General features: G+C 49.7%; 2 protein-coding genes and 1 pseudogene across 2 annotated transcripts; 1 reads left to right on the plus strand and 2 right to left on the minus strand.

Moving 5' to 3' along the window:
* Positions 1 to 3,176: 3,176 nt before the first annotated feature.
* On the plus strand, positions 3,177 to 16,561 carry ZSCAN1 (zinc finger and SCAN domain containing 1). Its single transcript, XM_060288917.1, has 4 exons — positions 3,177 to 3,498; positions 4,578 to 5,085; positions 5,741 to 5,825; positions 14,444 to 16,561. Exons 2-4 carry the CDS (start codon positions 4,944 to 4,946, stop codon positions 14,478 to 14,480), a joined length of 264 nt encoding a protein of 87 aa, XP_060144900.1. The 5' UTR covers positions 3,177 to 3,498; positions 4,578 to 4,943; the 3' UTR covers positions 14,481 to 16,561.
* Positions 11,284 to 13,280, minus strand: LOC132593926 (protein S100-A11 pseudogene; annotated as a pseudogene).
* ZNF135 (zinc finger protein 135) lies at positions 14,689 to 25,720 on the minus strand. Its single transcript, XM_060288912.2, has 5 exons — positions 25,661 to 25,720; positions 24,219 to 24,303; positions 19,072 to 19,198; positions 18,267 to 18,362; positions 14,689 to 16,454 (listed from the first exon to the last, which is right to left on the minus strand). The coding sequence occupies exons 1-5, from the start codon at positions 25,675 to 25,677 to the stop codon at positions 14,740 to 14,742; spliced, it is 2,040 nt and encodes a 679-aa protein (XP_060144895.1). The 5' UTR covers positions 25,678 to 25,720; the 3' UTR covers positions 14,689 to 14,739.
* Positions 25,721 to 27,322: the final 1,602 nt, after the last annotated feature.

Raw genomic sequence — 27,322 nt, forward strand, 5'->3', positions numbered from 1 at the left:
CACAGCGAAATGTCACTACACATCTATCAGAAAGGCTAAAAAACAATAACACCAAACACTGGTAAGGATGTGGAGAAACAGGTGCACACATACATTGCTGGTGGAAATGTAAACTGGTCCAACTACTCTGGAAAAGAGTGACAGTTTCTTTTAATACTAAACATGTGCTTACCTTGTAACCCAGCAATTGCACTCTTGGGCATTTACCCCAGAAAAATGAAGACTAACAAAGGTTCACACAAAAACCTGTACACAAATGTTTACAGCAGCCTTATGTGTAATAGCAAAATTTTGGAAACAACCCAAATGTCCTTCAGTGATGAATGTTTAAACAAACTGCGGTATATCCTTAGCATCAATGCTACTTAGCAATAAAAAGGAATGAACTGAATGGATCTTAAAAGAACTATGTTTGGTGGAAAAAAGCCAATCTCTAAAGTCCACATACTCTATGATTCTGTTTATATGACGTTCTGAAAAATGCAAAACTATACTGGGGAAAACAGATCAGTAGTTGCGAGGGTTACGAGTGGGGGAGAAGGTCACCAGGAAGGAGGTTTTTCTTTAATTTTTTATTGGCATATAGTTGATTTACAATGTTGTGTGTACAGCTAAGTGATTCAGTTATACATATACATATATCCATTCTTTTTTATTTTTATTTTATTTATTTATTTAAAAAATCTTATTTATTTATTTTTGGCCGTGTTGGGTCTTCATTGCTGTGAGCAGGCTTTCTCTAGTTGTGGTGAGCAGGGCCTACTCTTCGTTGTGGTGCGCGGGCTTCTCATTGCAGTGGCTTCTCTTGTTGCGGAACACGGGTTCTAGGCACACGGGCTTCAGTAGTTGTGGCACGTGGGCTCAGTAGTTGTGGCTCATGGGCTTAGTTGCTCCACGGCACGTGGGATCTTCCCGGACCAGGGATCAAACCTGTGTCCCCTGCATTGGCAGGCGGATTCTTAAACACTGCGCACCAGGGAAGTCCTATCCATTCTTTTTTAGATCCTTTCCCATATAGGTTATTACAGAATATTGAGTATAGTTCCCTGTGCTACACAGTAGATCCTTGTTGCTTATCTATTTTATATATAGTAGTGTGTATATGTTAATCCCCAAACTCCTAATTTATCCCTTCCCCCCAATGTTTCCCCTTTGGTAACCACAAGTTTGTTTCGAATTCTGTGAATCTGTTTGTTTTGTAAATAAGTTCATTTGTATCATTTTATTTATTTGTTTGTTTAAAAATATTTACTTATTTGGTTTGCCAGGTCTTAGTTGTGGCAGGCGGGCACCTCAGTTGTGACACGTGTGCTCCTTAGTTGTGGCATGCAAACTCTTAGTTGCGGCATACATGTGGGGTCTAGTTCCCTGATCAGGGATCAAACCCAGGCCTCCTACATTGGGAGCGTGGGTCTTAACCACTGCGCCACCAGGAAAGTCCCTGTATATTTTTTTTTTAGATTCCACATATAAGTGGTATCATACGATATTTGTCTTTCTCTGACTTACTTTACTTAGTATGATAATCTCCAGGTCCATCCACGTTGCTGCAATGGCGTTAGTTCATTCTTTTTCATGGCTGAGTAATATTCCATTGTATACATGTACCACATCTTATCCACTCCTCTGTCGATGTACATTTAGGTTGCTTCCATGTCTTGGCTGTTGTAAACAGCGCTGCAGTGAACATTGTGGTGCATATATCCTTTCGAACCATATTTTTCTCCGGATATATGCCCAGGAGTGGGATTGCTGGATCATATGATAGCACTGTTTTTAGTTTTTTAAGCAACCTCCATACTGTTCTCCATAGTGGCTGTACCAATGTACATCCCCACCAACCATGTAGGAGGGTTCCCTTTTCTCCACACCCTCTCCAGCATTTATAGTTTGTAGACTTTTTGATGATGGCCATTCTAACTGGTGTGAGGTGATACCTCGTTGTAGTTTTGATTTGCATTTCTCTAGTAATTAGTGATGTTGAGCCTCTTTTCATGTGCTTTTGGCTATCTGTATGTCTTCAGGAAGGAGATTTTGGTGCAATGGATCTATTCTTTGTTCTGATTGTGTTGGCGGTTATATAAGTTAAAATTCATGGAACCGAATACCGGAAAATGAGAGTATTGTTGTGTATATGTAAAATAAACTGTTCAGAGAAACATTTTTTAAAAAAATCAGCTTGCACAAAATTACAGCCTCATAAACTGCCCTCTAGAAAATTCTGGAATGGGAAGCGGCATCCTGACCCTGGCCCTGTCTGTCGGAGTGGTGACACCTATTTGGGGTTTTGGAGGACATCACTCACCCGTCGCTTCTCCTACGTTTTCCTCCGTTTCAGCGGCTCCTGAAGCCCCCAGCATAGCTAGTCTTCAAATTCTGTCAATTCCCTGGATATGCAGAATGCTTTTTTTTGCCCCCACATCCCTGTCTCTCAGTGTCCCCACCTCTATTTCTTTTTTTAAAAAAAAATAAATTTATTTTTATTTATTTATTTTTGGCAGCATTGTGTCTACGTTGCTGTGTGCGAGCTTTCTCTAGTTGCGGCTCGCGGGCTTCTCATTGCAGTGGCTTCTCTTGTGGCGGAGCACAGGCTCTAGGCGCACGGGCTTCAGTAGTTGTGGTGCACGGGCTTAGTTGCTCCGTGGCATGTGGGATCTTCCCAGACCAGGGCTCGAACCCGTGTCCCCTGCATTGGCAGGCGGATTCTTAATCACTGCACCACCAGGGAAGTCCCTCACCTCTATTTCTAAGGCTGTGGGTCTCTCTGTCTCTGTTGTCTCCCCGTTTCTGCTTTTCACCTTCTCTGTCTCCATCTCTAGGTCTTCTTATCTCAGGGTCTCTGTTTTCCCCGTTCGAGGCCTGCCCATTTCTACCTGTCCCTGTCTTGGGTCTTTCTCCACATCAGAGTCTCCCAAGCTCTGGATCTCCCCTTCTCTGAGTCTGTCTTCCTCTCATTCTCTGTGTCTCCATCTGTTGGTCTCCTTGTGTCTGTCCTCCTCAGTATCTCGCTATCCTGGGGACTCTGGGCCTTCTGGTCTCTCCATCTTTGTGTGTGCGCGCCTCTTGTCCTCACCTTTCTCTCCCTCCCCGTCTCTGCGTCCGTGTCTCCTCTTCTATGCCCCACTCCCTGTCTCTGCGTATGTGTCTCTTCTCTTCCTTTCTCCGTCTCTCTCTCTGGTCTTCTCTTGTTTACGCCGTTGCCATGGCATCAAGGACAGCGCAGGCGCAAGGGAGGTCGGACGCCAGGCTAGGCTAGCTCGGCCTCTGATTGGCTGTCTGGTCTGCCGTCGCGCCTTCGCTCTGCCCCCGTCCGCGCCGATAGACTGCTGCCTTCTGGGCGTTACAGGTACCGCGCACGCGCAGTCTGGCCCGACGCCGTCGCGCCGGGCTCCCGGGGCCGCTTCGTCGAAGGAACGCAGGCTGGCGGCCGCGACGTACCGTTCCTGAGGTGCGAGTTGTAGCGGCCCGGCTCGTGTACGCGCGCAGCTGCGTTCCGAGGTGACCGGAGGGGGCTTGACGGCTGAGGGTGTCTGTGGTGGGCGCTCAGGTGGGAGCAGGGGACGGTGCCAAGCCGCCCTGGGCTGCGAGCGGGGTCGTCTCTGCCGGCCGGTCGCCCTGCCTCTCTACCCCGTCACCCGGGCGTGGGTTCGGTTTGAGTGAGGTGCCTGCCTCTGCTCTGGGACCTCTTAGGTGGGCGAGGGAAACCGTGTCGGGGAAAGGGCAAGAATGGGTCAGCCGGCAACGGACATTGAGGACCACAGAGGATTGTTTTTTGGACCTTTTTAAAATAGTGTCAGATAGGACTCTGCATACCCTTTGTTCAGATTCACCTGTTGGTATTTTATGTTTTGCACACCGCTGCCTCTCTCTCCCTTATCCCTCTCCATTTTCTCCGCCCCCCGCATCCCATCATATACAGACCTGTCTCTTAGTTGACTCATCGGAGGACAAGTTGGACAGTTCCACCATCCTTGACTCCATACCAGGGTCTGGTCCCTGTTCCCCCAGTCACCCCAACAACTTCCTGTAGACGTGTCTTCTGCTCCCCAGCCAGTTCAGGGCCCGGCGTGACACATTGTTGCTTTTCCTCTGCTTGCTCCTTGGGACTGTGACTTCCTTAAATTCCTGGTCTTGAGGCTTTGGGGGCGCCCAGGCCGGTCACGCAGGTTGTCTCTTGGTTGTCTGTCTCTCCTCGTGAGAGGGTCCAGTGTGCGCGTTCTTGGCAGGGACTGAGGAAGGCAGCTGAGATACTCAAGACGCTCCTTGCTCCACGTGTTTTTCATTCTAAAGGCACTTTTCCCCCCTTTATAATGAGTGAGTAATCTCTGCGTGAGGCCAGGAGCCGCTGTGAACACCCTGAGTCATCTGATGTGGAAATATGGGGAGAAGGCGACATGCGGGCAGGGCTGGGCCTGGAGGTGGGAGCGAAGCTTGAGCTCTGCACAGCCCTGTGTGAAGGGGATTTGCCTCCACCCTTCAGGATCAGCTGGGGATGGGGAGAGGGCTGGCCAGGACCTGAACTCCCACTCACAGGCCTGTGCCTCTCACGGGGTGGGTACCTCTTTTTCCCTCTGCAGGTCTGGACTCTGGCTAAGATCCCAGAGCATATTGTCATCCTTGGTCTGTCTCCCTCGGAGCCTCAATCCCGTGAACTCACCCTCCACAACAGGCGCTTTGCATGTTTGGAAAGATGCTGCCTTTGGAGAAAGCGTTTGCCACCCCCAGGAACTCCCCAACTCCCCTGGAATTGCCCACACTGGAGTCAACAGCTGGGGACCAGTAGGAGGGGCCCAAGACCAACCCTGGAAGGGCTCCTTGAGTTCTCCTGCCTGCACTTCCGGAACTTTTTCTACCAGGAGGTGGCTCGGTCCCACCAGGCCCTGGCCTGGCTCTGGGACCTGTGTTGAGACTGGCTGCAGCCTGAGGTGCACTCCAAGGAGCACATGATGGAGCTGCTGGTGATGGAGCAGTTCTTGGGCATCCTGCTCAACAAGCTCCAGCCCAGGGTGGTGGCAGAGCAGCCCAAGAGCTGCAAGAAGGCAGCCTGCCTGGTGGAGGACCTCACCAAGGCCCTGGCGGAACCAGGTGAGGCCACCTTCCCATAGGACAGTATGCCTTTGAGGAATGGGAAGGGATCAGCCCTGGAAGGAGTGACATTGACAGAATGGATCCCAGACCCCAGCCAGCGGGTTACTGAGAGAGTTCAGTTCCCTCATGTATAAGAGGCACAGAAGCTAAACACTCTGAGCTGGTGGGGCAGCTCCTCAGCAGGGATCTGGCCCACACCACCCTGCCCAGGGGCATCACCCTCATGGTTGCCTCATGGGCCAGGAATGCTGCTTGGGTTCCTGCCCTCACATCTGCCTTCCAGATGTAAGGAAGCAGGAGGAAGCAGCCCCTTAAAAACTAAGTAAGTATTCTCGGCACACTTCTGTCTCCTTATTATGGGAAGAAGGGGAGCACTGGGGCTGGGTGGGCAGTCTCCACCACATCTGAGAGCAAGGCCTATGGACTGGTGGTAATGGGGCCCTGGAGCCTTGGGCTCAGGGTTAGAAGCCTGCGTCCATGTTCGTCCCCCACCCCCAGCCCTGTGCGCTTACTGTGAACCTCTTGGGCTTACTCTCCCCTTGGGTGGAAACGGGGATGCCATCAAGATCTCCCTTGGGGTCCACCCACAGCTTTGAGCAAGTCAGTGTGTCACAGGGAAGCACACTGAGTCTTTCCTGTCTGCCATTACCAGGTGGGCCGGCGAGAGCCAGTGAAGACCCAGAACCCAGTAAGACCCAGGCACCCCCGAGACCTGTGAGTGACCAGCCAGCTCTTGGGTACGTGTGGTGGGCCAGGGTCTGTGGTTGGGAAAGGCCAGGAGGGAGACATTGTGCTAGTTCTTGAGGGAACCCGAGGGAAGCCGGGTAGGTGAGGCCTGGAAGTCTGTGCTGTAATTCTGACTTCTCCCTACAGGCTCTGTGAATGTCACGAGTAGTATTTTTAATTAAATTTCTCTTCAGAGATGATTCAAATTGTACGCGCTTATCAGAAACAGTGAAAAGCATCAAGGTATAAAGAAGAAAGTAACAATCTCCCCACTCCCTCACACCCTCTGCAAATCAAAGCAAGGTGCGCACCCTGGCATTTGCCCCTTCGTGTTCTTTGGTACATCTCACCTGAGTGCGCACACATCTCACCCGTGTATGCACACATCTCACCCGCGGGCCTGTGCAGAGGTTGGCAGCCCGTTTCCCTGAAAGTGATGCCTGTAGCACTGGCTGTTTGCATGGAGCAACCCCTCGCCCACCCAGGCCCCTCCAGGCAGTGGCTCGATATCCAATGGCATCTCCTCACCTCCATGGCGTTTCACAGGATCCACCGTTCGTTGTCCTAGAGTGGGAACTTTGCTGCCGTTAAGGTTTCTGCCTCTCCCTGTAAATATGCAGTGAAACGTCCTCAGACGTGTGCCTGGGTGTGGGAAGTTAGTTCTGTTTGGGTAGGGTGGGATCCTCAGGACCATTGGACAAAGGGCATTTCCACGTGGTTTTCTGAAAGTTCTATAGCATATATGTACAGGGTGCCTATTTTCCCACATCTGTGCCAGCACTGCATATAGTTGCTTTTTAAGATCTCTACCGACCTGATGGGTAGAAAAATGTGTTATCTTCCTTTTGGCTTCTGTTTGAATGTGTAGGGCCACTGCTGAGCTTGAGCTGCTTTTTGCTTTCTTCTTGGCTGTTCTGCTCTGTCAGTTGAGGACACGTGTGGGGTCAGTGGAACCCTGGGACCTGCTGTGATGTGACCATGCTGGGGCCTCCCTGACTGGCTTGGGGGTGCCCAGCTGTGAGATCTACTCTCCTCAGCTTTGCCTTCCCTTCTCCCCAGTCTCTCCTGCTCCAGACCCCGTGCTTCTGGAACAGGAGAGCATCGGGGAGGAGAAGACCAGAGAGGCCAGGCCCACAAAGGCTGAGCCAAAGGTGGGTGGGTGGGGACCCACTTGCCCAGCAGCTCACAGGGCCTGTCCCACCCTGTCTTATCAACCTCCCTCCCTCCCTCATCAGTGTGCTGCCAGCTGCCCCAGGGAGGCCAGAGGATGAGGAGTGGGGTTGGGCTGAGGTTCCAGGGCTGGGCACCCAGGCTGCTGCCTCCCCAGGAAGCTAAGGGACGAGCCTGGCCCTGAGCGGTGGGTGAAGCTGGGGGAGTTCTCTGAGACCAGGGGGAGGGCTCTGACTCGAGCCGTCCCACTGCCTCCTGGGGAGTGCTGGCCAGGTGGCCCCTGACTGCAGGCACCCCCCCAACCCACTTTGTGGTGACTCCATGGCCTCTTCCCTGTCCCTCTGGCTGTGTCAGGTGCACCCTTAGTCCCCCCGAGGGTGCACTGTGGCTGCCAGCGGCAGCTCCCCTCCTCACCCTTCCTGCTGCGTCTGCTGTCCCCAAGTCCCACCTCCCACCAACCAGGACTCCTGGCCTCGCCCGGCCCCCCACCCAGCAGCTGCCTCCCCATCCTCATGCACCTTGCTCTTCTGCATCAAGTCTCAGGTTTTGTTGCCCTTGGGCATCACAGGTCCCTCAGACCTGGGCTGGGCAGAGTACAGGATCCCTGGCCACGTGGGCCACCTCTAGCCATGTGCTGCCCTGCAGTACATGAGCCTGGGGGGTGTCCCAAGGGAAGCCCTAGGTGGGCAGCACTTGCGGGGGGACCTTTGTGTGGATCTCCCGTTCGTGGATCTCAAGAGCCACGGCAGGAAGCTCTACACAGGCCAGAGCTGTTGGAAAACTTCCACTTCAGCCTGGCCCTGGCCGAGCACCAGAATTCCCATGAGAAGGAGAAAGGCAATGCATTGGAGAGTGCCCTAGGCACCCCCGTGCTGCATGTGGAGCCCATGCCAATGGAGGATTGGCAGGCTCCTGGAGAACATGGAAGGTGATGTTTTCCCTGTGCACCCTGAGGCATAGAGATGAGCCACTTTGCTGTAAGTGCCCCCAGAGAAGGACAACTACCTGCCTGAAATTTCAGAGTAACACATTGGGCTCCTTCGAAACCCTTGCGTGGCTTCCTGCGATGTCAGTGTGGATTTAAGTCTGCTTGTTTTCTAAACGAGCTAAGGTAGCTGAAGCACTTAGAACCCAGGAAGGGCCCACATGAAGCCCTCACCTTGCAAACACAGCTGTCAAGATGCTTACCTGTGAGCACAAGCCGCCAGGAGTGAAAGAAGACTGCTTTCTTCTCTGACCATTTCAGCACCACCCACACATTGGAACATTGGTCTTTGCAAAGTGTACGAGTTGCCTTAAAGTGTGTGATTGCCAACTCTTTCTTGAAGTCAGTCCTGTCTGTTCCTCTTTTTAGAACTTCCCAGGGCTGCTGTTCAAGCAGAAATCTTGCCTGCTGTTTTGTTTTTCTCGTAAATATGTGATGGCAGGTTTACTTCTGAGTCCTCAGTAGCGTGCCGTTCTCCAGTTTAACTCACATGGGTATGGAGTGGCTTACAAAGATCACAAAAACACTCAGAGCCTAGTAATTGCAGTGTTTTCAAACTATGTCTCATCCCATTAGTGAGTTGAAAAATCAAATTAGTGGGTGGCCACCGGCATTACAGAGCAATGAAATAGAATAAAATAGGTCAAAATCCATAATGTAGTAAAGGCAAATATTGTTTTGTGAAACTTTTCAGCCATACATCTAAATATGAGAACTGGTTGCAATGTAAAATGTATATCTTACTAGGCAGGGAGTGGGGGTGACTGTGATCAAAACCAGTTGAAAACACCAATAAAGGTTGATGAGATCTGCCTGCGTGGGCAAGGGGAACTTAACTCCTTGGGCTACGTAAGGCGATCTTTGAGTTTTGCATTTAATCTCAGGTTGCAGCATTGTTTTCATTGCCTGAGCATAAATTTGACTGCTTTCTGTGGATAGAGAAACTGGTGCCTCTTTCTGTCACTGTGTTTGGGCAGGCAGTCTGTTGTGATGGTGCCCGAATCACGGGGGCTTAACATAGTAAAGGATTTATTTCCTCACTCACATCACAATCTTGTGGTGGTTGCTTCTGCTTGAGCGTTAGTGGGTTCACACGGAGTGTCAGAGGGTAGCTGTGTTCATAGGGATGGGGGAAGGTAAACCACATAAATGGAAACCTGGCAAGATGGGAATGAGTTCCAACGGGAAGGAGATGCTTAAATACCTTATGTAATGGACTGAGTTGTGTGCCACCGTGTCCGCCTTCCCTCCTTGCCCCTGCCCCCAGCTCATAAGTGGAAGCCCTAACCCCTAATTTAGAGATAGGGCCTTAGGGAGATAATTAAGGTTAAATGAGGTCATACGGGTGGGGCCCTAATCCCATGGGACTGGTGTCCTTATAAAAAGAAAGAGCAGAGATTGCTCTCTCTTGCCAAGTGTGCACAGAGGAAGCTAGGAAAAAAGGTCTCACCAGAAACCAACCCTGACAGCACCTTGATCTTGGAGTTCCAGCCTCCATAACTGTGAGAAAATAAATTTGTGCTGTTTTAAGCCACCTAGCCTGTGTGTTTTGTTTTGTTTTGTTTCGTTTTTTGTGGTACGCGGGCCTCTCGCCGTTGTGGCCTCTCCCGTTGCGGAGCACAGGGCTCCGGACGCGCAGGCTCAGCAGCCATGGCTCACGGGCCCAGCTGCTCCGCGGCATGTGGGATCTTCCCAGACCGGGGCACGAACCCGTGTCCCCTGCATCAGCAGGCGGACTCTCAACCACTGCGCCACCAGGGAAGCCCAGTGTGTTTTGTTTTTTGTTTCTCATGGTAGCCCGAGCAGACTAATACATGACCCCCATTATTATTTGGGTTGATGAGTTTTGTAAATCAGTGTCAACGAGTGCAACTATCTGGAACACAAACAGCCCAGTTGCTTAAGAACTACTTTGACATTTGTGTTCCTTGAACTTTCAATTTCAGGTGTGGTGATTTTTCTTAGGGAATTAGTGGGGAAAAAAAGGAGAAAGCTACATACATTGAGAGGCTGAAATCCTTTCTGAATCTAGGTGGAATACTACAAGTAAAATACATACAAGTGACTAGGATGCCTATTTACATGGAGTTAAATACCCAATTACAGAGGAATGATGACTGAAATTTTGGTAGAGCCATTCAAAGAATAATGAAGCATAATGATAATTAAGAAGGCTGTAGCAACATGGAAGAAAAATTTCTAAGTGTAGCTCAAGAAGTAGAATACAAATATTTGTTACATTGTAACTATAAAACATGGTGGAATTTTGGCTGCATTTGTTTTTGAATTCCCTTGGAAATTCTTTATTTACAGCACTTCAATAAAATTCATTTTTCACCATTTTGAAAAAAATTCTCCCAATAATGGAAAACTGAAAAAAAAAAAAAAGAAATGAAGGAGAAAAATTTTTCTCCTCATGTTCCCAGCTCATAGGAACTTTTGACATCTCAGTATCCGTCCTTCCACTCATTTTTCTGTGTACAAGATTTGGTGCATATATAAAATTTGTGAGCATCTTCATTATAAATGTGTATGTGTTTCTTGAGTATCCTGAGTGAGGGATCAGTCCAGATTCATTGGGCCTGTCGCTCACACGACTGAGAAGTCCCTCTTTGGGAGGAAGAATTAAAAATTACTAAGATAAAGTGAGGTGTTAGGCTTTGGAAGGGGTGCAATAGAGTGAAGGACCTTGGAGTTTCAGCTTCATTTACTTCATGGCCAATCCATGAAACCCGATCCTCAAAACATAATGTAACTCAGGCCTCTCTCAACCAGTGAGCACGTGAGTTTATAGAAAGGACAGTTTCCAGAAGTCTCAGTGAAACAACCAGCTCTCCAGCTCCAGCCTCTGGCCGACAAAAACTGTCTCTTGAGAGTTGGGCTCCTGAGAGGCCACACACAAACTGAGGCATTTCTTAGGGTAATCCTCCCAGGCTTCCCAGAAGTGTAGGGAAAGGGGTGTGGCTTCTGCAATAGGAGGTTCTGGTTTCCTGTAGTGGAGACTGCTCTGAGAGGGAGACTCTGGGACAGGTAAATCTAATCCTTCCCAGGTTCTTACCAAGTTTCTTCTCAATGGTTCATATCCCTGCACCTTTGGATGGGAGTTAAGCACAGACCCATTTTCCCTAATGCCTGACCCAACCCAGCTTACCCTGAGGTTAACAAGTGGGGACATCTGGCGATATTTTTGTCTCTCTGTAGAATAAATCATCCATTTGTGTGCTTTACCATGTGTTGGGCAGGGTGGTGATGGAAGAAGAACGGCAAACAAATTCTAAATTTCTTTTATTAGGTTTGTTTTTGTAGTGGTTTGAGAAAAGCAACTCTGAAACTATTTTACAAGTATTTTAGAATTCAGCAAATTAGTATGTTTATTTTAAGGGTCTTAGCATTCTCGCTATTGAAGAGGGACATAAAAATACGGGGGGAGTCACAGATTGGAATGGGAGGTATTTCTGTGTATGTATATGCACCCATATACCTTTTTGTGTGTATCTATGTAAGTGTTTATACATGCGCCTTTATTTCCTAGCTCAGCAGTAGACAACCTAGTAGCAGTGAGCACACCTGGCACTCAGATTTGGTCCTGAATAGCATCCCCTACTAATATGAACCAGTTCTTTGGACCTGCAGAAATATGGCTGATTTCGGGGCTGATTTCAGGGTAGAAACAAGATGAGTTTGTAACATCTTATACGAAAACGATGAAGGCATGTCACAGGGATGGCAGGAACTTTCCTGAAGGGACTATTATTGGCCACATCTGGGACAACATGAGCACCAAAAAACCTAAGGACAGCAGTAAGTCATAAAACAGGTGTTCACCAAGGCATCAGGGCAAACCTCTCTGGAAAAGCCAACAAACCACAAGTGCGGAGGCTCCTAATGTGAGACCCCTCCCACCTCCCAATCCACCACACAATAATGCAGGTGTTATTATCTCTGGCCAATCTTCACCTTGTCTCCTTCTCTCTATTCTGACTAACTTTGATGCTGCTCTTCCCAGCACATCTAATTTCCTTGAGGACAAGAAGCTACACAAGGATAGAAGCACAGGGAAAGGGAAGAGGATACATGTAATAAAGGGAGGAAGGACAGAACACCTGACCAAAGGACCAAGGCTATTGAGCTGCCTTGTCCTGTACAGCCACTTGCTGGCTACATGTGGCAAATGAGCACTTGAAATGTGGCTACAGCAAATTAAAATGTACTGTAAATGTAAAACACACACTGGATTTCAAAGACATAGTATAAAAAGAAAGCAAAATATCTCAATTGTGATTTTTTTATATAAACAACATGTCAAAGTGGTAACATTTGGGATATATAGGGACAAATAGTAAATTAATTTCACCTGTTTCTTCTTTTTAAATGGGACTGCTACAATATATTTAAAATTTACCGATGGGGCTTACACGTTGTGTCTATTGGAGAGTGCTGCTATGCACTGCTTACTGATTTTCTTAAGTGTTTTTTTTTCACTCTCATAGTTCTTTATTCACTTATTGTTTCCCCCACACACACTAGAAGGTAACCTCGGTGAAGGCAGGACCTTGTCTGTCTTGCTGTATCCTCAGAGTGTATGACAGTGCCTGTAGTAGGGGTGTATAGACATTTAATGAGTGAACAATAAGTGACGTCTCTCCATCAGTTTGAATAATTTAGAGATGATTATGTTGGTATCATTAGTCATGATTATGTATACACCCAAGGTGCATTTTTACTATTTACTTTGCAACTTCTGGTTACCGTTTCCGTCAATCTAATTTACATTCCTCCCAGTCATCTCCCTCCCTTGCACACATTTACTGACTCTCCAGTGTGTGCTTTAAAAAACAATATTGTTTTATTACTACCAGCAGAAGTGGCCTGCATGGGGTGGTGGGTGTGCCTGGCTCAGGGTATGTGTGGGCTGTGAGGGGTAGATGATAATTGGGAGGCTGAAGGAAAGGGAGTGGGGCTGCAGGCCAGGCCCAAAGGCTCCTCTGATTTACCTCTGGGAAGAGGTAGACTTAATAAAGGAGTCATGGCAAGCTACGGCCAGGCCGCCAATACGATTAAGAAATTCTTGGAAATCTAGCTGCCCATCAGAGTCGAGGTCCAGTTTCTTCATCATGAAGTCAAGGGCACTAGGGTCCTCCTGCTTCTTTGTGAAGGCACCCAGCTCTGTATTCATGAAGATAAGGAACTCGGCCTTGGAGAGTTTGCTGTTGTTACCGTCCCTTCCAGCATGCTTTTGGAAAACAGCAATCAGAAACTCAATGCACCGTTCAGTCTCTGTAGGGCTGGATATTTTTACCATGTTCAGAGAGGAGCGAGGCACGGGGCTGCGAGCGGGGAGCGGCGCGGCAAGCCATGATTTTCTCACATGGTTTTTAAATGACTGAAATTAAGTCCAAAAAAGAGGGGGCATTCCACAAGCATACTGAGGAACAGTATTGGAAGACTATTTGCAACATGGTTTCCCCAAGGGAGAAATTTCAAGTTAACTGGAAGCTTATATCCTAGCACTGTGATTAGAAAAGTCAAACCGATTGTTAGAACCCTAACTGATGGTTAGTGACAAAAACCAGCCAATGCAATTTACATATGGGTTCTAGTGAGGGTGACAAGTCACTGTTTAAGGATCACGGTTGTCAGGGTGACTGCTGTTAGTGGATTCAGGGTTCAGTGAAATACTATAGACTGCCTTCAAGTTAAATTTTATAAAAACAAAAGCTTATTAAACACCAGGATAAAGAATCAATGAAAAAACAACAGTTCAAAAGATTAACTTGTACATTTCTCAAGAGATAAATCTTGCAAAACGTAAGGTTCCAACGTGGGTGTGCTCTTGCTCATAAGATGGTGGCTTAACAAAGAAAAAATCTTCCTCTTTTTGTGAAACAGCAACATCTGCATTTCTAATGCCTGTGAGTCCTGTAGAAAAATTTATAGCAAGAACAGAGCAGCAAAAGCCATCTCAGAATCTGCAAGACTCCATGGAAGTGGCTTTACCTTTCAAGTCTTCCTATACAAATCTTTTCAATTCCATTGCATATAAAGATTAACTTATTGCAATATAATGCATATAACTACTTTAAAATCTGTTTATAGTACATGGATACTTTGTCATATGGCATTCACATCTGTGAGGCTGGTGGCCATGTACCTTGACCAAAGAATTTACACAAATCAGAAAATTTTGTACTGAGACAGCTGAATATTCATGGTGATTCCATAAAGTGCCACTCTCATGTCTGGAACACTCTGCCATATTGTTTTTAGGGAATATCAGAGTCAAGCTGCACCATTCATAAGCAACCCCTGCCAAGGATGTAATGTACAATAATGATAAATTCTGACTGCGTCTGGTTCTTTTATATGAAAGGCATTCGCTGAGTTTGTCACCACTTTGAAAATCTCTGGTTTGGAATATGGTGAATCCTTAGAAGCCACCCCAGATCCACATTTTTTTCCATTTCTCTTTTGTAGGTTCTATAATGAAGCATTAGTGGCCACTCATGGCTGAAAGTCCTCAACAGTGATTAACTCCACACTTCCCTACTGTCTGGATGATCTGATATCCCGGGATGGATGACCCAGAGCTAGGTATTCCCACAATCATTTCCATAAATATGAACTCTCTGTGGGGGTGTAAGGAGTTTGCTGAGCATGAAGGCTTGTGTATAACGTTTGTGTTGTTTCTCAGGACTATGACTGGGTCAAATCTAGTAAGCAATGCGCTATAGCTTCAGGCTTTGCTGGGTCCCAGAACATGTGGAGTGGGTCTACCCAGCATGAGTTCTCTGGTGCTTGGTAAGGGAGGAGCTGTGTGTGAAGGCTTTCCCGCAGTCCCTGCACTCATATGGCTTCTCTCCTGTGTGGATCCTCCGGTGCTGAGTGAGGTGGGTGCTCTGCCTGAAGGATTTTCCACAATCCTGGCACTCGTAGGGCTTTTCCCCAGTGTGTGTCCTCTCGTGCTGGCTGAGCGATGAGCTGTGGCTGAAGGATTTTCCACATTCGTTGCACCCATAGGGTTTCTCCTTGGTGTGAATCCTCTGGTGTTCTATGAGGAGGGAGCTCTGGCTGAAGGCCCTGCCACACTCATTACACTCATAGGGCTTCTCTCCCGTGTGGATCCTCTGGTGTTGAATGAGTGGCGCAAGCTGGCTGAAGGCTCTGCCACACTCGTTACACTCATAGGGCTTCTCCCCGGTGTGGATCCGCTGGTGTTTGGTCAGGGACGAGCTGTGGCTGAAGGCCTTCCCGCACTCACTACATTCATAGGGCTTCTCCCCGGTGTGGATTCTCTGGTGCTGAGTGAGGTGTGTGCTCTGCCGGAAGGCCTTCCCGCACTGACTGCACGAGTAGGGCTTCTCACCCGTGTGTGTCCGCTCATGCTGGCTAAGCGACGAGCTGTGACTGAAGGTTTTCCCACACTCGTTGCACCCGTAGGGCTTCTCTCCTGTGTGGATCCTCCGATGCTCAGTCAGGAGCGTGCTCTGGCTGAAGGCCTTCCCGCACTCACTGCACTCGTAGGGCCGCTCGCCTGTGTGTGTCCTCTGATGCTGAATCAGTGGTGTGATCTGGGTGAAGGCTTTTCCACATGCCTGGCACTCGTAGGGCTTCTCCCCCGTGTGGATCCGCTGGTGTTTGGTCAGGGACGAGCTGTGGCTGAAGGCCTTGCTGCATTCTCCACACTGGTAGGGCTTCTCCCCGGTGTGGATTCGCAGGTGCTGGGTGAGGTGGATGCTCTGCCGGAAGGCCTTCCCGCACTGACTGCATGTGTAGGGCTTCTCACCTGTGTGCGTCCGCTCATGTTGGCTGAAGGAGGACCTAAAACTAAAGGATTTCCCACATTCACTGCACTCGTAGGGCTTCTCACCTGTATGAGTTCTCTGGTGCTGGATCAGTGGGGCAATTTGGTTGAAGGTCCTCCCGCACTGAGTGCACTTATAAGGCTTCTCACCAGTGTGGATTCTCTGGTGTTTGGTAAGCGCTGAGCTGTTTCGGAAGCCTTTTCCACATTCGTGACATTCGTAAGGTCTCTCTCCCGTGTGTGTTCGGTGGTGTTCGATGAGTGCTGAGCTGTGACTAAAGGCCTTTCCACATTCCTGACATCTGTAGGGCTTCTCTTTTGCACAGGTTTTCTGTTGAGTATCTGAGTCCAGATCCTCCCTCTTTCCATGTGTTCCCCACACGGGGGGGCCTTGCCTTTTAGGAGTCATTGGTCGAGTTGAGAGATCAGGCCTCAGACTCAAGTTTTCCCCAAACCCATTCCCCTGCTGCTTCTCCTGAGTGGGTGTCTTCACAGGCATGAAGGCAGACTGCACCACATGGCTATCTGGCCTCTTGTGACCCTGTTCCCAGTGGCCCTCAGCATTTTCACCCTTGGAGTTCCACAGACTTTCCCACAGGAACCTTTCTACCAGAGCATTATTGGGTATTTCTTCAGTTATGTCTTGCTTCACAGTTGATAGTTTGGTTTGTCTAGTTTCAAAGTCTAAAAGAAACAGAAAAATGGAAATGTCCCTTAATCCCAGTTCTGGGGGAAGAGTTTGTGGTGGCTGGGTGGGTGGATGAAAGAATAAAACTGATGGTTTTGAAAGGTCCAAGGCACAGGTGGCTTTGTCCATTAAAAAAAATAGAGTTTTGCAAATCAGAGAAGCAACAGGAGAGGGAGGAGAAGCACAGAGAATAACCAGGGGTGGGGGACTTGGTGTAGGGGTTTTCAGGGGGAGCACAGAGAATGAGGGTGGGAGACGGTGCTGAGGAGAGAGTTAGAATTCAGGGAAACTGCTGACAGATGCCCTGGGCCTGGAGTACTGCCAGCCCAGAGCAGAGCTCAATGGGCACGCTGAATGAACAAACAGATACATTTGCTCGTCCTCCTCCTTCATTTTGGCCCTCTCTGCACAGCCATGGCTTCGGTGTCCCCACCCTGACACCGAACTGGCCTAAAGGTGTGACATGGGCACCGTTCCCATTTATGTTACACTCTAGTGAAAAGCTAAAAATAAAAAAGGCCAAGCCAGATGTGGTTGGCAGAACAGTGGCTCCCAAATATATACACATCCTAATCTCTGGACGCTTTGAATCTATGCTTACCTTACATGTCAAGGAGGAATTAGGCCGCTCATAATTTGACATTAGCAGTCATCTGTGATTACCCTCATTGGCTTATCAGGGTGGGGCCAACGTAATCAAAAGAGTTCTTCAGTGCGAAAGAGAGAGGCAGGAGGGACATGATGTGAGAAGGCTTGACCAGCCATTGCTGACTTTGAAGATGGATAAGGCCTTGTGTCAAGGAATGTGGGCAGTCTCTAGAAGCTGGACAATGAAAGGAAACGGATTTTCCCCAAACCCTCCAGAAGAAACACTGCCCTGCTGACACTGTACTGTAGCCAAGGGAGACCCATTTTGGACTTCTGACCTCTAGAACTGTAAGGTAATTTGTGTTGCTTCAAGCCACTAAGTTTGTGGTAATTTGTCACAGCACCAATCCGAAGCTGATATAACTAAGTAAGGACTGGTTATTATTCGAGGCTAGGGAGACCCTGTTATAACCCCCCCACACACACACTGGCCCATCCCTTATTAGGCCCTGGTGATGGGCCACTGCTTACATAGGTCAGGGCCTGTCGCCAGAGGGCCGGGACATTCCCACTCCCAACAGACTTGCCTGCTGGCCTCGGGAGCTGGACAAGAGGTATGAAGAGCAGAACTACCCAGCCAACCTACAGGCACATGGAAGAGCCCAGCCTGGATCCACCAGCACACAGATGCATGAGTCATAAGTGATTCTTTGGTTTAAACCACTGAGGCTGGAGTGTTTGTTACATGGCAAGAGCTGGCTGTTGCACTGCCTTGGTGGCCTTGTGCTTGCTGTTTCCTCTGCCTGGAGTTCTGTCCTCCCAGATTGTCTCATGGTCACATTGTTCTCATGGTTTAGCCTTCAGCTCACACACCACCTCCTTGGAGAGGCTAGCCCTCATCTCTCTGCTCAGTCCTCACCCCAATCCTAGTCTCTGCCTCATCCCCTGCTTCCATTTCTCAGCATTCATCATAACCTGTAATCATCTTGTTCACTGTTATTATTATTATTTTAGCTATTTATCATGTGCTCCTCTCCCTCACCAAAAATGTAAATTCAGTGAAGATGGGAACTTGGTCTCACTCACAGCAAAATGGATGCTTGGTGAATGTTCCCTGAAAGACTGAGTAGTTAATTTGCTCTGAAGAATCAGGGCAGAAATGGAGAGAGAACCTGGGGGGTGAATGGGTTCCTCCCAGACCTGCAGGGTTTTCATCTCACCTGTGCACACACCTCGGGGGGCTCCCTTGTCCACCACCCACAGCTCCGCCTCGTGCTCCAACAGGGAGATGACGTCCGGCTTTGGGAGCCAGTGTCCTGCTCAGGGAGAAACCCATGGAGTGAGCATCTGTGTCCCAGGACCCTCCCCACCCCTCTGCCCACTCCACCCTCAGTCTTCCGGGACCCAAGTGGCTGGTGTTCCAGGAGGCCATGGTGTGGTAACAGCCTCTGACATTCCTTAGGGACCTCCTCCCCTCACTCAGTCCCTGACCCCATCCTTGGCCCCGGTGTGGCCAATCAGAGCTCTGCTTCATCCCGTGCCTGCTGGCAACAACGACCAGGCTGGAGGGGACCTGGCTGCCAAACCAAGACAACCCAGGGGCCTTCTATGGGTGCCCGGGACACAGAGCCTGCCTCTTCTGCTGGTCTCAAACCTGGGAGAGGCACCCTCTCAGCTGTCTTGTCACCTTCAGAGGGCCCCGTCTGCGAATGGAGGCAGAAAGGGGTATGGGGGCGGGCAGCAGAGGGGTCCCGACAGCACCATAGGAAGATCCAGGTCTACCTGGGGTTCTGTGGTCACGGGACCCGGTATGTCCCTCTTACCCCATGACTTTCTGCTTCTGGCATTGTTAGCTAGGGTCTGTCATTTGCAACCAAAACATCCTAATTGACATTCCCTGCACTGAAACAGGTCCCTGAAGGCCAGGTATTTGCTTTTATGGCCTAGATCTACTCCCACTTTTATCCCAGGAAAATTAGAATCTGTACTGTAGGCAGACCATCAGGGGCACGGGGGTGGCCTCACCCACAGAGGCAAGGAGCCCAAAGGTCTCCAGCATCACATCTCGGTACAGGGTCCTCTGGGCTGGCTCCAGCTGTCCCCACTCCTCCCAGGTGAACTCCACGACCACGTCCTCAAAAGTCACTTGCTCCTGAAACGTCACACGTGAGCGTCCTCAGTGTCCCCGGCGTGGCTGCTAGTGGCAGCATCTGGTGAACGGGGGCCTTGGCCAAGTGGGTGGGAGGGTCTGGGGATTTGGATCAGGTTTTTACTGTGGGGCCTGGGACCCTGCTGGAGAAGAGTCTCTTGAAATGAGAAATGCTGCTGATGCGGCATCAATGAAGGGGAGGATGGTCCTGGCGTGTTGGGTTCACAGGAAGTGTGCTTGCGTGGGTAGCCCCTCCGAGAAGCAGCTGGGTCTGGGCAGCGGGGAAGGAGCATCTGGAAACTGTCAGGTTGGCTCCCTGCCTCACCCTTTGGCCAAAATAACATCCTGATGGGTCCAAGATGCATACATAATGAATGAAACAAAGCCCTCTTTAAGAGATGAGAGGGTCCATGCTGCCACGAGCACATTTTACAGAGACTGGGAAAGCTTAAGTGTCTTGCCCAAAGTTATAAAGCTAGTAAGCAGCAAATCCAAGGATTGAATCTGGGTGACTTTATTAAGAATCTGTTCACGTGTAAATTAAATTCAAGTACATGAAGATCCATGTATATGTAGAAAATCAGTGTGGTAGTGGGAGCATTTCAAAGCAATGGACACACCAGGGCAACTGGCCCTCTGTTAGGGGGAAAAATCAGTAGATCCCTACCTCACCATAAATAAAAATAAATTCCAGAAATATTAAAGAGATGAATATAAAAAAGGAAAAAGTTGGAAAAGTGTAGGCCATGAATTTAATAAATGGGTGGTAGAGAAAGTCTTCACAAATAAAATATAAAACACTGAAAGTCAGAAAGAAGAAAATGAGCGTGGTAGGCAGAATTGTGTCACGACCATCCCTGGATTACATGGCAAGGAGGAATTAAGATGGCAGATGGTGGGACTTCCCTAGCGGTCCAGTGGTTAAGACTCTGTGCTTCCACTGCAGGCGGTATGGGTTCGATCCCTGGTCGGGGAACTAAGATCCCACATGCCATGGTGCAGCCAAAAAAAAAGATGGTTAGATGGCATTAAGGTTGCTAGTCTGCTGATCTTAAAATAAGGAGATTATCCTGGAATATCCTGGTGAGCCCAGTATAATCACAAGGGTCTTTCAATGGGGAAGAGGCAGAAAAGTCAGCCTCACAGTAATAGTATGTGAGGAAGACTCAAATGGCCAAAGCTGGCTTTGAAGATAGAAGCAGGTCAGGAGCCAAGGAATGTGGGAGGCCTCTATAAGCTGGAAAAGGCAAGGAAGTGGATTCTCTCTTAGAGCTACCAGAAGGAACACAGCCCTGCTGACACCTTGATTTTAGCCCAGTGAGATGTACTACAGACTTCTGACCTCCAGAACCATAAAATAATAAATTGTGTGGTTTTAAGCCACTAAGTTTGCTAGGATTTGTTACAGAATCGACAGGAAAATAATACATTCAGCAATCAAAATTCATGACTTCTAGATGACAAAGCCTTTACAAGCCACTTCAAGGACCCATGACAGCAGAATGAATATTTGCACCATAAATGGAAGGAGAAGGATGAGTGGCCAGCACATGCAAAGAGCTGACAAATCAGTAAGTAAAAAGCAAACAAGAGGACAGAGAGTCTGGGCCTTCTGAGAAGAGGATGGCTTAGTACCCAGGCATGGATTACTTTCACAATTGGCAGGTTTTTAAAAATACATACACTTGTTACGCCAGCAATTCCACTTCCCCTCCATCTCCCCCTTCCCCCAAGAACCTTGCTCCCCTGCTGCAACGTCATAACAGGCAACTGGTAATGGCCTCGATGCCCATCGTGGCAGAGCAGCCAAAGTCAGGTTCTGGAAAATCTGCAGCCAAGCATAAGATGGGGGGCACTAATAGGCACAGCTGGGGAACGACCTTCCAGATGGAAAAATCCTGGATGGTGGGACGTTGCCAGCCCAGTGCCATTTATGTAAAAGGAAACAAAGCTCTAATTCTAATATTTGTCTGAAAATGTGTACATAAACACAGGAAAATGAGGCACGTGGAAGTGACAGCAGTGGCAGCTTTAGATGGAAGCCTGGGAGATGGGGCTGAGGAGCAACGGGGACTTTATAAGTGCTGCTTGACATTTTTATAACGAGAATATCATCATGGGATATTATTTATTAAAAAAATAAATAAGCCAATTCATCAACCTAGGAATCACTATGAAACGTATCATGGTTTTGATACATTAAGAACTTTAAACTTGTGAACCTTAAAAACAAAATTCAGAGCAAACAGATAGATGGTGCTGAAAGATGCACGTGGATTGCTCACTTAATAACCCCAGGCCACGGGCGATCACATCCAACCACTGTTCACCCAGGGAGGACGCCAACGAAGTCACCCAAAATCACCCAGGGAGAAAGGGCTGAGCCAGGATTTGAACTTGGGTAGTCTGGGTCCAGCGCGTCCCCCTACTGGCCATGTGGCTGAACCACCTCCCTGAAAGACAAGTGAGAGAAAAACACACCCCAGGAGTCAGAATGGAAGTTCTGGGCTGGCAAGGAACTCGCATCCTCCTATCGGTTCCTCCTTGGACAAACAAGGACCCCTGAGATGTCACAGCAGCAGCGACTGAGGGAGGGGCACGAGGGAGCCCCAGGGAGGCTAGGAACTTCCTGTGCCTCAGCTGTACCATCCACTGGTGTCCATACATGCAGTTGCCAGGCTGCACACTCAGACAAATCTATGCTGTGCACAAATGACACCTGAATACACAGAAGAGGGGCTGGGGAGACAAAGAGCCAATGGAGAGTGGCCAGGAAAATGAAATGGGTGGGGGTCTCCAGTGGCAGGACCCCTGAGGACTGTTTCCGAGTCTTCAACTTTGGACATTTAGATAATGGGTTAATAGAACTACCATATGATCCAGCAATCCCACTCCTGGATATATATCTGAAGAAAACAAAAACAGTAATTCCAAAAGACACATGCACCCCAGTGTTCATAGCAGCTAAGTGTCCATCAACAGATGAATGGATAAAGAAGATGTGCCATGCACACACACACACACACACACACACACACACACACACACACAATGGAATACTACTCAGCCATGAAAAATGAAAATTTGCCATTTGCAATGGCATGGATGTACCTGCAGGATACTATGTTTAGTGAAATAAGTGAGACAGAGAAAGACAAATACTGAGTATTATCTCCTATATGTGGAATCTAAAAAAATAAAGAAATGAATGAATATAATAAAACAAAAACAGACTCATAGATATAGAGAACAAGGCCAGTTTCTTCCATAATCAAGTGGGTAATTTATGATTCTCTTTAAGGCCCATGAGGTGTGGGCACAGACATCCTCCACAAAGGGATTTTCATCTCACAGAAGCAAGCACTATGGATGGCTAGTAGGGGAGATGCAAGGTCTATAGACTTTGGCCATGTGGGTGGGAGTGAGGCACACAAGGTGGCCCACATCCTGGACCCTGGTCTACCAGGCAGAATCTGCCTCTGCTAGAATTTCTCCCACCAGAACTGGGCATCTGGGAGGTGACGCTGTGAAGACCCGGCCCTGGATCCACATGATGGAGATTCAAACTCCAGCACCAGCTGTCTTTTAACTGCACTGTGCCTCCCTGCCCTCATCTGCAAGTTACTGGGAGCTCCCTGAGGGCTGTTGGGAGGAGTGAGGGAATTCACAGGAAGTGTGTACCCTTGGACCGGTGCATAGTGGGTGGTTTACCTGAGGACCCACCGTTCAAACAGCTGTGCTGGGGGGCCCGGGGAGATTTTATTTTCTCTCACCAACCCTCCCTGCTTGCTCCACACCTTCCAAACTCATTAGGTCTCGCTCAGTGGTTATCTGCGGAGTCCTAGGTGCAGGTCACCGTTCAGGCCGTGGAAACAGGACACACAGCCCGCCTCCTGGTGCTTGTATGCTAGTTGCAGGGTCGGGGAGCTGGCAAAAATGAAAACCCCAGGAGAGGCCAGTGCTCTGGAGAAAATGGGGGGATGCTGCTGGGCAGCCACACAGGGATCTGAAGGAGGAGACATGAAGGCAGCAGGATGTGTGCTGGGCACTGGGGACCTCAGGGGGCAGGTGGTCTGCGCCAGGCCAGGGGTCCTGAGCTCACGCCTGCCTCAGCCACTCCCAGTTGCGTGACTTGCCCCTGTGCCTTGATCTCCTCCTCATCCCACCTCGTGGGACTGATGCGGGGGCTGAACAGAGTGATGTGTCCAGCACTGACCAGAGTTCCAAACATTCATTGTTCACCCATTCACTGTACACCTACTGTGTGCCGGGCCTTTGCACGTGGCCAAAATGGCCAGAACTGCTTCCTAAGGCCCCAGGCCCCTGAAGCCGGCCTAGGAGACCTGGTTCTCAGTCTTCCTGCCACACGTGTGCCTGGTCTTCATGTTAGGTGCCTGGCGTGCTCCCACCTCCAGGCCTTTTCTCATGCTGTTCCCTCCACCTGGAACATTCTCCCTATGGGCCCTGGCCTCACCCTGTCCTTTCTTGCAGGTCTGTTTGGGGGCCACTTCCTCGGAGAGGCCTCCTGGGCTGTACTGGTTAATGCCTGGTCCCCAAGTCCACCCTCTTCTGGGCCTCATTTCCCTGCCCCCTTGGCAGGTTTACATTCCTCATATGGTCTGTGAGCCCCCGGGGATGGAGATTTCTGCTCATCTTGTCTGTTCCTCTACCTGGAGTACCTGGAACAGTGCCTGGAATGGTGCCTGCTCATTAGCAGTGCTCAGTACAGGTTGGCCAAGTGACTGGATGAAGAGAGTGAGCTGGGAGAACAGACCTAGAGCCCTGTGTTGAGAAAGTGCCAGACACATCAGTGGGATGGATGAACCATGTCTGCCAGGGTGGCACGGAGCGGGGGGGAATCCAGAAGGTCTTCTCGGAGGTGGTGAGGTAAGAAGTGGAGGAGGACATGGAGCTGATTAAAGCACTTTCCTGGTGAGGGCAGAGGCCCTGAGGGCAGAACGAGCCTGGTGGGGACCACAGGTAGAGCCTGGGAGGCCTGAGAGTGAGGTGGTGGTGTACTCACCGGGTCCCTGGCAGTGAGGAGCCCAGCGGTCATTCCCTCCTCCTTGGGCCTCTTGCAGGAACAGCCAGCTCCTCGGCAGGCAGTTCTAGGGGGAAAGGGGATGTGAGAGACTGGACAAGTGACAGGTGACCAGTAACCCCAGGCCCTGGAAGCCCTGTGTGCAGGTGGAAGGAGCTCAGCACCCAGGCCAAACTCAACAGCAGTGCAACCTCAGCTTGGCATTTCCCGAGCTCCTGCTGTGCACCCAGGTGCTAGTCCAGGCACTGCTGAAGTATGAGCTCAAATTTTCCTTACCCATTCCAGACAGGAAAACTGACCGCCAGGTGGGCAAGGAGCACAGTCTGGGTTGCACAGATGATTTCCAGGGTGATGACTTACTGTGACAGAAAGCCAGACAGTACGGGGGTCTTGGGCACTGTATGGTGTGCGTCAGCTTCCCTCTCATAAAATGATGGTGGTGACCCAGGACAGAGCTTATGGGAATTAAAATGTGAAAACGGCTGGAAATGGAGCCCAGCAGGCAGCAGAATACACAGGAAGGCGATTGTTGCTGGGAGGGAAGACTCTTGCTTCAGTCAGCATCTGTTTAGCATCTACTACGTGCACGGCCCAATTCCCAGTGATTTACAAGCCGTTGCCTGGCTGAATGCCTAAAATGAAAGTCAGGCCAAAGGCAGGACGTGTTTCCCTTCTCTCTGTAATGTCCCTTGACGACCCTGCCTATGCACCCCTGATTCTGCCCCATCCAGCTTGTGCTCCGTTGTCTTCATTGCAGTTTCCTGGATGGGAGTTATCTTGTTTAGTGATGTTTTATGGGCTTATCATCATCTCCCTGACTCTCCTGTGGCATCCAGTGTGGAGACAATGTTGGGGGGCTCTAGGATATAAGATGGGCCTGGCACCCAGGACATATAAATACCTGCTTGTTGAATTAATGATGGAGCCTGAATGGTGCCTGGCATGCAGTCGGTGCTCAATAAGATTTTAATACAATGAGTCTGTTTCCTGGGTCCCAGGTGGCTAGGATCAAAATCTGGTGCTTTGGCTCTCCCTCTCTTTCATTCTTTAGACATAAGTCCCTCAGGAAGGTGAAGCTCCAGAGATGACATTGTGGTGGGGCCTCGGCCTTACTCACTCTCCAAACCCTGGACGTCCCGCAAAAAAAGGGAAGGGACGCAGGTCAGGCTGGCTCCAGGCTCTGAAGGGTCCGGCCAGCCAATCTCTTAGTATGCTCGCGAAGCCAGAGACCCCAATGCCTTCCACCAAAGCCAGTACCCAACCCCTGCCCCAAGCCCTCCTCTCGAACCCTGAGACCACCCCGCAACCCCCTACCCAAACCGGGCCCCGCCCACTCGGCCCCGCCCATACTACCCCCAGCGACCCGCCCTGGGCCCAAAGCAGCAGAAGAGACGAGACACAGACGCGCGCCGTTAGGTACACACCCGGGCCGGGGCCCCATAGAAGACCTTGGACCCGCTCCCGGCTCGGCCTCCGCAGCCCCTGCCACCCCCAATCTCACTTACCCACCGGACTGTAGGACAAAGGCCACGGCAGCCACCAACCAACCTGCGCCTGCGCAAGACCGCCACGGGCCGCTACTGCGCCTGGGTGGGCGGGCGCCGAACTACATCTCCCAGAGGGCGGCACGTGCACTTCCGTTCGTCTCCCTGGTCGCCCCGCTCCCGCCCGGGGCGAGACTGAGCGGTTCGGAGCCCTTTTGCTGCGCTCCTTGGAACGGAGGAGGAAGGCTGTACCGCCAAAGGGCCGGGACTGCGCCTGAGCGAAGGGCGCTGAACTACATCTCCCAGAGGGCCACGCGCGGCTCCCTGCGCATCTGTCCCCTCCCGTTGGATTCATTAAGGACAGGAGTTCGAGTCCTGACGCCTGTACCTGTATCACCGTCAAAAATATTCCCTACCCGCTGATGTGTGAGGAGCCTTATGACCGTGGCGCCGGCGCTCAGCGGGTGATTAGCTGGGGGGACTAATTTTGGCAGAGGGTTCAGGAGTGAAAGGGAGCAATCCCTGGATGGGCTCTCTTGGTAACAGACTCCTTTGTGTTCTCTATTTCTTGCTTAAAGAAAAACTTTAGGGCTTCCCTGGTGGCGCAGTGGTTGAGAGTCCGCCTGCCGATGCAGGGGACACGGGTTCGTGCCCCGGTCCGGGAAGATCCCACATGCCGCGGAGCGGCTGGGCCCGTGAGCCATGGCCGCTGAGCCTGCGCGTCCGGAGCCTGTGCTCCGCAACGGGAGAGGCCACAACAGTGAGAGGCCCGCGTACTGCAAAAAAAAAAAAAAAGAAAGAAAGAAAAACTTTAGTCCACTGAACCTTCCTGGAGTTTCAAAATGTCTGGCTTGAAGGTTAATGATCGGAGGAGTGAAAGCAAGCAGAGACAAAGAACAGAAATCCAGCTGGAGAACTTGTAACAATTTAAATAATGGATCAGTCATATAGCAGGGACCTTTAGTTCCCTCCTGAAGAACATAGATACCAATGTCAGACTTGCATTCCTAAGTGGTTTTTACAGAAACCAAACTCCCATCAGATGGAAACTGCTGACCATAAGCACATAGACTCCAGGCCAGTTGGAACGAGAAGGTTGATGATGTTGACTCCGAAAACATCATCCTGTTACCTCGCCACCAACCAATCAGAAGAAAGTCCGTGAGCTGCAACCCTTACCCCAATGTTGCCTTTAAAAACCCTTCCCTGAAAGCCAAGGGGGAGTTCAGGTCTTTTGAGCATGAGCTACCTGTTCTCCTTGCTTGGTGCCCTGAAATAAACACTACACTTTTCTTCACCACACCTGGTGTCATTAGATTGGCACGTAGGGCAAGTAGACACAAGTTCAGTTTGGTAACAATACTGGAAACTATACTGTAAACTTTATTGTTGTAAAACAAACCAGTGTTTAAAAATATATTAAAAATTGAAATGAGAGACTTCCCTGGTGGTCCAGTGGTTAAGAATCCACGCTTACATTGCAGGGAGCGTGGGTTTGATCCCTAGTTGGGGAACTAGGATCCCACATGCTGTGTGGCCCGGCCAAAAAGTATAAAAAAAAAAAAAAGAAATAAAAAATTCACAAAAACTTCAAACACAAGA

Source organism: Globicephala melas, chromosome 19 (assembly GCF_963455315.2).
Source record: "Globicephala melas chromosome 19, mGloMel1.2, whole genome shotgun sequence".
In the NCBI taxonomy this organism is placed as follows: domain Eukaryota; kingdom Metazoa; phylum Chordata; class Mammalia; order Artiodactyla; family Delphinidae; genus Globicephala; species Globicephala melas.

Excerpts from the sequence above, each read along its gene's own strand:
- ZSCAN1 (XM_060288917.1), top strand. The coding sequence starts at position 4,944 with ATGATGGAGCTGCTGGTGATGGAGCAGTTCTTGGGCATCCTGCTCAAC. Across the intron at positions 5,086-5,740 it reads CAAGGCCCTGGCGGAACCAG|GTGGGCCGGCGAGAGCCAGT; the intron begins GTGAGGCCACCT and ends TGCCATTACCAG. Across the intron at positions 5,826-14,443 it reads AGTGACCAGCCAGCTCTTGG|GTTCTATAATGAAGCATTAG; the intron begins GTACGTGTGGTG and ends TCTCTTTTGTAG.
- ZNF135 (XM_060288912.2), bottom strand. Across the intron at positions 18,363-19,071 it reads TGGGCTCCTTGCCTCTGTGG|GACACTGGCTCCCAAAGCCG; the intron begins GTGAGGCCACCC and ends CTCCCTGAGCAG. Across the intron at positions 16,455-18,266 it reads CCCCCGAGGTGTGTGCACAG|ACTTTGAAACTAGACAAACC; the intron begins GTGAGATGAAAA and ends TGTTTCTTTTAG.